This window comes from Chanodichthys erythropterus, chromosome 23 (assembly GCF_024489055.1).
Source record: "Chanodichthys erythropterus isolate Z2021 chromosome 23, ASM2448905v1, whole genome shotgun sequence".
Classification (NCBI taxonomy): domain Eukaryota; kingdom Metazoa; phylum Chordata; class Actinopteri; order Cypriniformes; family Xenocyprididae; genus Chanodichthys; species Chanodichthys erythropterus.
Window position 1 is genome coordinate 4,176,285 of NC_090243.1, and position 14,087 is coordinate 4,190,371.

Genomic DNA, 14,087 nt, shown 5'->3' on the forward strand with positions numbered 1-14,087 from the left:
AGGTGGCTCACATCATCTTGCTGGCACATGAAAAGGTCAGCCGTCTCTCTGACTGAGCTGCATTGTCTTTTGATCAGCCAATGTCATAAACGCAAACATTCCTGCATGCTTACAGGGTTATGGTAGCATTGATTTTCTTTGGGGCTCATATCTGAATTCTCTGTCTTTAGGTGAACTCCTTGATTCAGATTCAGTCACTTGTTTTGTTTCTGATTGAATCTATGGTTTTGAGTGATTCAGTTGAATGAATGATTAAATTATTCACTCACTAAAGGGTTAGTTCACCCAAAAATTGAAATAATGTAGGGCTGGGCGATGTATCGAATGCTTTTGTCACGCGCATTTCTTCAGTAAAGCCGGTTCCCTGATTACCGCTAAATCGCCATCACCTGCTTTCAAATGAAGCGGCATTTAATAGACAGAGCCGTAGTTCACTGATAAGACACGCAATATCACACTCAATATCGACGGCGATACATATCGATATTGAACGCGATGTTGCGTGTCTTATCAGTGAACTACGGTTCTGTTTATTAAATGCCGCTTCATTTGAAAGCAGGTGATGGCGATTTAGCGGTAATCAGGGAACCGGCTTTACTGAAGAAATGCGCGTGACAAAAGCATTCGATACATCGCCCAGCCCTAAAATAATGTCATTTATTACTCACCCTCATGTCGTTCTACAGCCGTAAGACCTTTGTTCATCTTCAGAACACAAATTAAGATATTGTTGATGAAATCTGATCGCTCAGTGAGGCCTCTATTGAGAGCAATTGCCATTGAAACTCTCAAGATCCATAAAGGTACTAAAAACATATTTAAAACCATTCATATGAGTTCAGTGGTTATATCTTAAAGGTGCCATTGAACGTTTTTTTACAAGATGTAATATAAGTCTAAGGTGTCCCCTGAATGTGTCTGTGAAGTTGCAACTCAAAATATCCCATAGATTTTTTTTTTTTAAGGTCCCAATATACTTCAAATGAAATCAAAGAACGAACTGATGTGACATAATTTCGAACAAAATCAGGCCGAAACAAAGCCTGAGTTAATTTTGCAAGACTAAAACAGCTTGCCAGAGCGAACTTTCTGGAAAAAATTGGTCCGTGGTCATTACGTAAGATACGTGCACTGAGGCTCCGCCTTCTTTCACTCGGAAAATCTTTTCCAGTTAATTTTTCCTCTCAAGTCGGTAGAAGAAAACATGAACACTGGAGAGCTGCTTTATAGTTTTACCCCTAAACGAAGAACGAAAAAAGAAATTCACTTGGAAGTACAGTATATCGGCCCCTTTAGAGGTTTTTGCAAATTGTTGAATACCAATGAATTGACTAAAGTGACATTTTTGAAAATAAGCCATTTCAATAACTGACTAATAACCTTTTCACTGCCATTAAAGTGAAATTACTGAACCTAAACGTAGGAGCCTGATAAAAATGCTCATTTATAAGAAAACATGTCAGATGGACTAAGAGGTTTTTGCATCTGAACTCTTCATTTATTATATAAGTAAATAGTTTTAGTATAATTAGTAAAAAGTAAATAGATGGTAAAAAGGTGTTTTTTTAGTGTTTTTTTTGTTGTTGTTGTTGTTTGTTTGTTTTTGCTTCTATCTTTATTTACATGGAATTTTAGGAAAACCTTGAGGACAAAGGCTTAACTTCATGTCTCCTGAGTAATCTTTCCTCTGGGTTGATCTGTATCAAGAGTTAAACCATGTAACTAAAGCTAATACATTTTATCATGTACTTCCCTTTCTTTTAGTTTCACAACAATATGAAAAGTCAAACAAACTACTCAGAACAGGAACTTCTAAAGCAATGAACTGAAGGTTTCCCATGCTTGGCTTACAAAGTCTGAGCAGAGACAGTGTTTCTTGTGTTTCCCAGACCTGAACTAGTTCTAGATTTTGTTCTCTCATTCTCAAAGTCATTTGAGATTAAAAAAAAAAAAAAAAAATCAGTTGTAGATTGTAACACAGTTCGTATATAAGGGAAGAAGGAGGCGGGAACCGGCGAACATTCAACATAGCTTTAATTGAAAAATAAACAAATACAAAACGAAAGTAATGCCACACAAACATAATAAAACATAAAATAAAGTCCAGGCCTGGTCCTCCCTCGTCCTTCACGGTCGTCGCTCCTCCTTTTATGCCTCCGGAGCTCCTCCGTGAGAGACTCGAGGCCGGCGCGCCTCGCAGGTGATGCTCATTATCACTCGCGTCACCGGCCTCGCGCCGTTCCCTCACTCCGCCCTGGTCGCCACATACCCCCATCGCCCCTCGCAGGCTGGGGGGTACTCCCTAACTGCGCTCTACTCCCCCCGGGGCCTGTCTCGGCGGCCGCAGTGGGGTAAGGACAGACGAGACGAGAGAAAGGAGACGGAAGCAAGGGGAGCGACAGGGGAGAGAGGAAAAAAAAAAAATCTGGGTCCGGTTCCCAGACACACTGCCGCTCGGCCCCACTGACTTTTGTGGTCTTAAAGAAACGGTTCTGCGTTTAAATAAACGCAATTCTTGTCAACAAAATAAGTAGACAGAAACAGCAGTTGTGAGCGGGGTGGCCAAAGGGGTGGCCAAGCTTAGGCCAAGGGTGGCCACGGCCACCCCTGGCCACCCCCTGGCTCCGCCCCTGCCCCTGCCCCTGCCCCTGCCCCTGCCCCTGCCCCTGCCCCTGCCCCTGCCCCTGCCCCTGCCCCTGCTCCTCCCCTTCATGGCGGACAGCAGCAGGCTCTGGCCCACGGCGGATGGCGGCGACTCCTCCGCTCCCTCCTGGACGGCAGCCAACCCTACCTCGTCCCAGGAGCACGGCATCCGGGTCTCCGTCCCACCTTTCACTAGGCTCCAGCACCACCGCCTCGGGCAGCCTCTTGCGGTCTTCCCACTCCCGCGCTGCCCGAACTCCGCAGCACCGCGATCCCCCTCAGCAACGAGGGCTCTCCGACAGCATGTCCCTGCTTCCTCCCGGGTTTCGGCACCAATGTAACACAGTTCATATATACGGGAAGGAGGAGGCGGGAACCGGTGAACGTTCAACAAAACTTTAATTCAAAATAAACAAAGAACAAAACGAAAGTAATGCCGGCAGACCCTCGCGGACGTCTGCCGGCCACACAAACATAATAAAACATAAAATAATATCCAGACCTGGTCCTCTCTCATCCTTCACGGTCGCCGCTCCTCCTTTTATGCCTCCGGAGTTCCTCCGTGAGAGACTCGAGCTCGGCGCGCCTCGCAAGTGATGCTCATTATCACTCGCGTCACCGGCCTCGCGCCATTCCCTCACGGTTCTCGCCCGCCCTGGTCGCCACATAGTAGATACTTTGTTTTCTCAAATTACAGTTAGTTAAGGCTGCAAGTAAGACTGGTACCAATATTTCTTCATCCAAACAGCATTCAGTAGAACTGACTGACATTCTTTTCCTAAAAAGCTGCTGATTTTCTGCTACGATCTAAATAGGCGCCCACTGATTTTTTTAAAAGGTTGACATGGGTAAGTAAATGCAACTTGAGTGTGTAATAGCTTTATATAAATGCTAATTCTGACCATGGCATTTAGTTCTTTTCACTGTATTATCCCCAAATAAACACACTACTCTTGGCCAATTTTCACTTTACTGCAACCATGGCCAAAGTCATCAAGCCTAACTATGACTGACATAAATGAATTTGCAATCAGCCTCCCTCTCCATCACTTAGTGCAGCTCAATCGACGGCAGGAGTTGCGGGTGGACAGTATCTTGCCGAGCTCTCTGATTGCACACTGAAATTTCAAAAGCTGATTAATGAAGAAACCTTCCGTCTCTGGATTGGATTGTTTAATTATGAATCAGAACACTGTGTACTCTTCAAACCGTCAAAATTATATGTACACGCACACAAGGACTCTTCAGTGAAAACAAAGCCAGGTAAATTTAGCCACTTCATTAAGAACCAACTGTAAACAGTGTATATAAAAAAAATTATGCAGAGTTTGATAATAATTGATGCATGCACTGTAATGTTTAATAGAGCACTTAATTCCCTGTAGATTTTTGTGCAGGATTCTCCAAGGAAAACCACCACTTAAATTACTAGCAGGTAGAAACAAGCGGCTTAATTCTTGCAACAGGGCAGCGTTTATCCCCAAAACTTTAAAATTAACAAAATATGCATTTTCATATGATACAGTTGTAAGAAATAGTATGTGAACCACTTGCAGAATCTGTGAAAATGTGAACAATTTTAACAAAATAAGAGAGATCATACAAAATGCATGTTATTTTTTGTTTAGTACTGTCCTGAGTAAGATATTTTACACAAGAAAAAAAAAGCTGAATTTATTCAAATGGCCCTATTCAAAAGTATGTGAACCATTTTTTCTTAATACTGTCTGTGGTTACCTAGATGATCTATGAATGTTTTTTTTTTTTTTTTTTTGTGATGGTTGTTCATGAGGCTCTTGTTTATTCTGAGCAGTTAAACTGAACTCTGTTCTTCAGAAAAATCCTCCAGGTCCAGATTCTTCAGTTTTTAAGCATTTTTTGCATATTTGAACCCTTTACAGCAGCGACTGTATGATTTTCAGATCCATTTTATCACACCAAGGACAACTGAGGGACTATTAAACTATTAAAAAAGGTTCAAACATTCACTGATGCTCCAGAAGGAAACACGATGCATTAAGAGTTGGGGGGTGAAAACTTTTGAATTTGAATATCAAGGTAAACTGTACTTATTTTTTCTTCCGGGAAACACGCAAGTATCTTCTGTTGCTTCCAGAGGGCAGTACTAAATGAAAAGCAATGATATTTCGATAAAATAAGAAAAATTTAGACCTCTTCATCCTGTTCAAAAGGTTTTCACCCCCCAACTCTTAATGCATTTCCTACGGCTAAACTGCTGAAATCACGTGACTTTGGCGCTCCGATCCACTGATTCAATTTGTAAAGCTCTGAAACCAGCCCATCACTATTTATTGTTGAAAAGTCATTATTATTTTGTTTTTTGGTGCACAAGTATTCTTGTTGCTTTCTAATATTAAAGGTGCCATCGAATTGAAAATTGAATTTACCTCAGCATAGTTGAATAACAAGAGTTCAGTACATGGAAATGACATACAGTGAGTCTCAAACTCCATTGTTTCCTCCTTCTTATATAAATCTCATTTGTTTAAAAGACCTCAGAAGAACGGGCGAATCTCAACATAACACCAACTCTTACGTAACAGTCAGGGTGTACGCCCCCAATATTTGGATATACCAGCTCATGATCGAGGCATTACACAAGGGCAGCCAGTATTAGCGTCTGGATGTGCACAGCTGAATCATCAGACTAGGTAAGCAAGCAAGGACAATAGCGAAAAATGGCAGATGGAGCAATAATAACTGACATGATCAATGATATCATGATATTTTTAGTGATATTTGTAAATTGTCTTTCTAAATGTTTCGTTAGCATGTCGCTAATGTACTGTTAAATGTGGTTAAAGTTACCATCGTTTCTTACTGTATTCACGGAGACAAGACTGTCGTTATTTTCATTTTTTAAAACACTTGCAGTCTGTATAATGCGTAAACACAACTTCATTCTTTATAAATCTCTCCAACAGTGTGTAATGTTAGCTTTAGCCACGGAGCACAGCCTCAAACTCATTCAGAATCAAATGTTAACATCCAAATAAATACCATACTTACGCGATTAGACATGCTGCATGACGAACACTTTGTAAAGATCCATTTTGAGGGTTAAATTAGCAGTGTGAACTTTGTTTATGCAATGATAGAGTCGAGAGCTCGGGAGGGGGCGGAGAGCGTGAGAAATCAAGCAGTTAAAAAATTAAATTAGGCAGTTAAAAAAATTAATTAACTCCCTGAGGTCTGAAAACGCACCGGCGCGTTTTGCAGGATTTTTTTCACATTGCAGCAAAACAGACTTAAAATACTCTGTCATTTCTTGTCATAGAGACATAAGTAATATATCAACTGAAACTATAGAATGTCTTCTTTTATATGTGTACACTCAGAGTAAAAAACACAATGTTGTGCTTTTTGTAAAATAAAGAAAACTAACATGATGCGTGATCTCTCCTCTCCCTCTGAACGAACTCCAATCTGATAGTTCTCAGAAAATGAACTGTAACTTATGAATACTAATGACAAAAAAAAGACATTTATGTCTAAAGAAACGTTGAAATGTCAGGTTTTAAATCGTGCAAGTCAAATCGAAAACAAACATTCTGTGTTTATGTAATCTGTATGAATAGAGAGCCATGTCAGAAGTCCGAGATTCAGCTCATTACCCACTAATGCGGAAACGCCCACGGACCCAGCGCTATTCAGACGCAAATTCAGAGGCAATACTTGTATGCATTGTCTCAATCGTGTATTTATTGTCTTGAAAAGTGTTTATTTGGATGTTAAAGCCATGGTTAGCGATCTCTAGAAGACATGCCGTTAGTTCCTAGTTCCTTTTCTTCTTTATATGAATTTGTGGCCTAAAGGTGTACAGAGCGCCCTCTGGCTGCAAGTATGAATTGAAAACACAGTATCCAGCACTCATAGTGATGACAATAAATATTACTTCTCAGTATAGAAAATTGACATAAATATATAAGAATCCATCAATATTTCTCCAAATGTGCATGCTTTTAAGCTAAAAGCCTATATGAAATGCCATAGAGGTAACATAATTGTTCAGACACTTTGCATCACAGAAATACATTATATTTCAAAGAATATAATAGAATACCATTGTAATAATATTTCACAGTATTGCTGTTTATTGCTGCTTTGTTGCAGTTTATGATGAGCTGAGACATTATTACAGAGGGTTTTTTTTCACAGCCTACCTGACTGAAAGGCCTCATTAATATGCAAGTCATTTCAGGTCATTATTATGCGATTCTTTTGTCTTCTCAGGTGTAAATGGCCCATTATTCATGACGATTCACGCCTCCACGCATACTGTGTTTCTTGACAAAAAGTGTCTTACAAAAACTAAATCAATATATTGTTTTATATGAAGGAGTAGGCAGCATAATTTTTATATAATTCTGAAGTAAAAACTCTAGTCTACAACCTCCAATACCCAGAAGTCTTGTCAATACAGATTTAATATACTTTTTTTGGCCTTATTTCAGTGACTTAAGTTTTTTGTTTTTTCGATAACCACACATAAACGTTATTCCTTCAAAAATACAAACATGTACATACATGTTCCTCACATATTATGGTAGCCTAGTTTGTGCTGAATACAGTGTAATGACACTTTTGTCATTAATATGTTTATGAACAACTGAAAAAAAGCCCAAATGGCAGGGCATGTCAAAACTTCTCCAAGCCCCAAATCAGCCTCAGACTCCAGAGGGTTAAGACAACACTGTAACAATGGACAAGATATGATAAAAACTTGCAGCTCGGCAATTGGTCTTCCAAATGGTTCTTCTGTGGACTTAGAGCAGTGTTGCCAAGTCCGCAGTTTTCTACTTTTACATCGTTGCCGCGGGTTGTTTTTCATGTCCGCGGGTTGAAGCAACCCTAAATAACATGACATTTAGCCCCTGGAATGTGACTTTTACCTGGGGAGCCCCGTCAAAAACACAGATTTTACGCCCCCAGAGCAGCCAGAATGCAATTTTTAATGTAGGACCACCCTTGAAACACAATTGGGCTAGTTTTGAGAAGCGATTGGGCGAGTTTTATTGTGAAAACCTGGCAACCCTGATTTAGAGGCTTTTGCTGACAAAGGGAAGTGTCATTTGGCATTTTTTGTCAACAAACCGGTATTTCCGAAAGCGGATTTAGCGGATTTGAAGCGAAATTATTTGATGAACGTATACTACGTGCGGAGAGCACTCAATATCATCTCATTTTTGATGGCTTTTGCATCTGAACTCATCAAATAGTTTGATTATATATTTACTTATATAACATAACTATTTATTTATATAATATTTCAAGCAATATATTAAAGTAAATTTGCTCATTATCCTTACACAATGTGTCACAATATTTTAGATATTTATTTATAGTTTTTGGAAGTTCAAAAAAGGGGCATGGCGTATCTACTTGGCTGCTTTCTAGGACTCAGCTAAAAGTCTTTCATAAAAACAAAGCGTTGATGGTGTGAGACGACTCTGAAAGTTTGCTTCTCTAGTAGAAGGTCAAGAGGCAGCGGCATGTCATGTCGAAACGATTCATTTGGAAAGAATGATTGATGGTTTCTTCTTGCTGGCTCTGCTTGACCTAAATAAAATTGACTTCCTAGACCAAAATCAATAACAAAAAGAAATTATAGATAGCTTATGCTGTAGCAAAACATAAATAAAAAAATGAATAGGATTGAATTGCCTTATCCATGTCGGAAGGTGCATGTTAGTATGAATGAACATGAATAAGCAGCCTTGTCTATCACAACAGTCGGCATCCCAAAAGTCCAGCAAATGGAAAGAAAGTACTGGTCTTGCAAATCTCAAATCCCCATAACCACACTTGATAACAGATGGCATGCGTGCATAGTGTTTCATTATTTCAGATTTTTCCATTTGCAACAATGTGGATGAAATTGAGCCATTTTGCGTGTAACCTTTTGGCTCGACACACATAGCAGGTATCAGGAGCACTAGGCGTCATACAGGAATGCACCCAGATCAATTATTTTGAGTGCCAAATTAAGCATTGTTCTTTTTCCATGCACTACATCATTGGAGTAAACAAATTAATTTCACCCATGGATATGAATCCCGACAGGAATACACATCAGCAAATTAATATTGGCTGTCTGAAGCAGAAATATTGAGTTATCCCTTCTGTATAATAATCCTCCTAACCTCAAAATCATGCTTGGTCATATGTTTTTAAGTGTACTCAGGTGGCACTTGTCTGTTCTGCCCGAAACAGAATATACACTCTAAAATAGTTTTTCTTTTGCTCCTGTCACTTCCTAAATGTTTTATGTTGTTAATGAACTTGCCATCCAATAAAATTATTTGATTTAGACTGTTTAATGTCCTTTCATTTAAAAAACAAAAAACAAAAAAAAAAACATCCCAACTTGCTGGCTTACTTTAACCTAGCTTGTGTTCTGTCCAGTTTTATCTAGTTGCCATTTGGGTTGTTTTTAACCCAGCCATTTTTAGAGTGTAGGTGAGCAGAATTTCTTTTTGGTACTATTAAAGTATTATATTAAGAAAATAAACCTTGGCACAGATCCAGGTGGACTCTTAAGCCTCAGTAAATATTCATTGTAAAATGTTCAACAGCATTAGAACAGTCATCTGCCATTTTTAAACACGATGTTTTATTGTGTGAATAAATCAGAGATATTAAACAGATGTGGGCTGTCCCACTGAGAAAAGGCCATTCAAACCTCATTTGTTAATTATAGAACTGCTGGGTTATTGATTGGGTAAAGCTATGATTTTCCCCATGTCTTTTGGGGAGAGAACTGTGTCTGTTTTTTAGGCAGTATAAGATAATAAACACAGGTGTCAGGGGAAATGGATTGAAATAAGTATGTGTGTGTGTTTGTGGATTCTTTTTTTAATAGAGATTGTGCACATTCTCTCACACTCTCTCTTTTCTGTTGACCTTGAAACGCTGTCAGGGGAATGTGAGTGTTTAATCTGTGAAAGTCTCAGACGTTGCTTGGAGGAATGTTTCGGAGAGAATTTTAGGCCTTTATTTCTTTAAATAGTATTCAGGGGGCAAACTCAGACAAATGGACACTGAAATGAGAGTGCCACTGAGATCCAGAGGCTCTTTCATGGTTTTATGGCTCAGCGGTACATTGTGTAACATCAGAAAGTATGGCTAGGGTGTTTTATTCATCTGAAAAATTCCTTTTACAGAAATGTTTTCTATATTGAACGCATTGCAAGTCATTTTTCTAGAATTTTCGGTTACACTTTACTTAAAGGTTTTATTGTTATGGTGTAATTATACATTTAAGTTCTGAGTAATTATAATTAACAACGTGTTAGATGCATGTATTATGTATAATTTCCTGTTATTACTATAGTAAGTACATGTAAATTGTAACAAGGACACTGTAAAGCAAAGTGTTACCAAAAAATGTGCACAGTTTCCTGTGATGGGTAGGTTTAGGGGTGGGGTAGTGTAGTGCAATAGAAAATACAGTTTGTACAGTATAAAAACCATTACGCCTATGGAATGTCCCCACAATTCACAAAAACAAACCTGTGCGTGTGTGTGTGTGTATCTGCTATATATATATATATATTTCAAAATAGAGAATGTTTTTTTAATTATTTTAATTGTAATTTGATTTGATTAAGCAGCGTGTCACATAGTAATTCAGAATTGTTATTTGTGTCCTAAATGCAGTGCAATAAATACATATATATCTTTCTGTATTAGATCTTCAGAAGATGCTGGCTTGTATTCAAGAAGGCGTCCAGTAAAGGACCACGGCGATTAGAGAAATATCCAGATGAAAAAGCTGCTTACTTCAGAAGCTTTCACAAGGTAATTGTGACTTCCATGTTTTATTTAAAAAAAAAAAAAAAAAAAAAAAAAAAATATATATATATATATATATATATATTTTTTTTTTTTTTTTTTTTTAAATAAATATATATATATATATAATATAACTTCATTTTGATCATGTTTACAAATCACTAAATTAAGAGACACATTGGGTCCATTCTGTTTATCATGCACCCTCGGTTCATTTCAGGCTCAAGGATAGCTCTATTCATTACCTGTGTAATTTATTTTCACAGCGCCCCTCTTGAGAAGTTCCTCTGACAGTGAGAGCTCTGGCTCAAGGGTTCACGCTGGGAAAGCATCTCTGAGTCTAATTATTTAGTTAGCAGGGGTCATAGGCATTCCGGTGCGATCGCTGTGTGATACTTTTGGAGCTGACAGTAGCTCAGGTTAAAGGTGTAAACGTGAGCACATGTCTGTTTATTTGTGTTGTGTCAGATGATAATATGATGTGCTCTCTGTGGAGTGTTGGTCAGAGACTTGTATCTGACATTGGCATCGCTCCAATAACTTTGAAAGTCACTGCGATAAAGGAGTTGATCAGATGGTCTTATCAGCATAGAGTACCTCCTCCCCGCCCGCTCTAAAAATGCCTCACAAGAGTTTGGGATTTCCTCCGGTGGTTGACGCATGGAGCACAAAAATGGTAGATTTTATTAATTATTAAAAAAATATTGTTTTTTTTTTTTTTTTTTTTTTTTTTTCAGAATCTGTCCCACTATACCTATCTACCTTACATGCCTACCTTGTACCTAACCTACCTACCTACCTTACACAAGTACCGACTAGGTGTGTAATGGTACGCGTATTCGACAACGCAGCGCCGGCATAAATAAATATACAATTTATATTTTTAAAAGTTTTACATACATAATTTTTTTATATATTATATAGCATTTTTTAAAAACTTTTTAAAATATGAAATGTATGTTGAAAAGAAAAGAATTATGCCGTTAAAACAGCGACATCTGCTGACGGACACTGTGCTGTGTTGTCACGGGAACATCCCAGCTGAAGATGAGGAAATTACGCCACTCCCTTTGCCAAGTGCATTCCAAACGGCTACATATGGCACCCGCGTGCCCTGCTCGCTTCAAAGTCACCACTTTAAGGGCTTTGCCCTTCGGAGGGAGTAAGGCATAGGGATGATCACTTCCATTTGGAATTTGCCCCGTGAACCGTTCGGTACGAATACACGTACCGTTACACCCCTACTACCTACCTTATATGCCTACCTAGCTATCTACCTTACATACCTACTTTACCTACATATCTACCTAACTTACATACTTGTCTACCTTACATGCCTGCCTACCTACATACCTACCTCCTAACTTGCATACCTACCTACCTACCTACCTTACATACCTACCTACCTACCTACCTTACATATCTACTGTACCTACCTTACCTACCTACTTTATCTACCTATCTACCTACCTTATATTCCTACCTCCTACCTTACATGCCTGCCTACCTACCTACCAGCTACCTTCCTCCTACCTTACATACCTACCTACCTACCTTACATATCCACTTTACCTACCTTACATATCCACTTACCTACCTTACATATCCACTTTACCTACCTTACCTACCTACCTACCTACCTACCTTACATATCTACTGTACCTACCTTACCTACCTACTTTACCTACCTATCTACCTACTTTATATTCCTACCTCCTACCTTACATGCCTGCTTACCTACCTACCTTCCTCCTACCTTACATGCCTACCTACCTACCTTACATACCTACCTATCTACCTTACCTACCTACCTATCTACCTATCTACCTACCTTACATAAATACCGACCTACCTACCTGCCTTACCTATCTACCTACCTTATATACCTACCAACCTATCTAACTACCTTACATAAATGCATACCTACCTACCTACTTTACATTCCTACTTTACCTACCTTACCTACCTTACATAAATACCTATCTACCTGCATTACCTACTGACCTACCCACATACCTACCTACCTAACAACTTTACATGCCTACCCAATATAGACTTGTCAGAGAACTCTTCCTATTGTTTTTGACAGATGAGGTGAAATTGTTTTTTTTTTAAATTATCAGATATTTTTTTTTCCAATTGCAATATCAGGATTAGGTTTATAACGTCTAATGCCAAATTAAAATCCATTATAGGATATTTTGCAATTGCACCAGGTTTCTTTCCGCCCAGGAACCAGACCCCCTTTTAGTGTGAATAATTTCAAGCATTACATCCCTTTCCTGTCCTCAAGCCTTTTTGAAAATATTCCAATTAGGGCTCATTATCAGGGCGATGGCTGATGATCTTATGCGGCGAACATGCAGAACATTCTAGAATAATGAGCACAGATGCGGTTGTAGATTAGGGCCGTGACACCGCGGTTTGATGTCGCTGCATTGTGGGAACGTGCCTTTATCAGCTCTAACAAGCCTGCTAAAAAGATTACTCATTAGACATGAGGGAGATGAGTGAATGTGGTACAAAGCAACAGCCCGGCTTTTCAGTATGTGTGATAAAGATGCTGTACCAGCCGACACTGGTGTAGGTGTAACTTTCTGCACTTGTTCTGATTTTTAGATTTAAAGATGCAACGATTAAGCTAATTTTCTATTAAACTGCATACTTGACATACGTAAAGTCCTAGTTTGTTCATATTTGTTGTTCCTGATATTGTTAACATTTTGTTAACATGTTGATATGTGCTCATTTGGATTAGTGAATCATGTAAGTAATGTAATACATTTTTAAATCAATTGACATCAATGTTCAATTTGGTTTTGACCTCCATAAGCCAACTTTCAACTTTTTTCGAAGAAGATTCCTGCTAGTTTCTAATTTTCATTTGTTTTTCTTGTAATATTTAGATTTTATTTTAGTTCAGTTACCGAAAACAATTTGTAATAGTTTTCATTTTAGTTAACAATAACTACATTCCTAGTCTCCATATTCTCAGACGTCATGCCAATGGACCGACTTCTTGGCCAGAATAAACTGCAATGTAGGTCAGACCTTTTGATCTGTAGTCAAAGGACTGGCTTTGCGAGGCTAACACCTAGCTGAAAGCGAAGAAGTTTTCAGAACATGCTTCAACACACCCATCAGCACGTCATCCATTCACTGTGACGCACTCAAGCTGGAGAAGTTCTCTTAAAGCCTTGAGCAAACTCTTCATCAGATTGATAAACCTTGAACCCACACTCAGCACAACACAAACACTTTCAGATTCAAACACCTCCTCCCTGTTGCCACAGGCAAATCATATACTCTCAAACCAAGAAATGCCACCGGCAAAACTGAGAGGTGAAGTGTAGCGTCTGCTGTTTCGACTGCATTTTAACTATTTCAACAGAGCTCCGAAGAAGTGTTGGTAAACTTTGTGTAACGTTGTGTTGTGTGTGTGATGCTGGAAGATGAAGTGAAATGTACCTGAAGAGCATTTTAAATATAGACTGTGCTTATTTTGTACTGTGTGTAAGGAGGCTGCTTTTCTCTGAGGTAATAGTGTTTGTCATGGATGTGAAAATATTTTAAATCATGGATGAAAAATTCAAATTCACATCCCTGCTAGCTTAATTTATTAAAGCGCA

The 14,087-nt window shown here is 38.7% G+C and overlaps 1 protein-coding gene across 1 annotated transcript in view; it reads left to right on the forward strand.

Moving 5' to 3' along the window:
• dok6 (docking protein 6) overlaps window positions 1-14,087 on the forward strand; it is a 93,707-nt gene that overhangs the window by 31,596 nt on the left and 48,024 nt on the right. Inside the window, exon 2 of the mRNA XM_067378211.1 lies at window positions 10,357-10,464. Coding sequence (XP_067234312.1) covers window positions 10,357-10,464 — 108 coding nt within the window. The remainder of the gene's footprint in view (window positions 1-10,356; window positions 10,465-14,087) is intronic.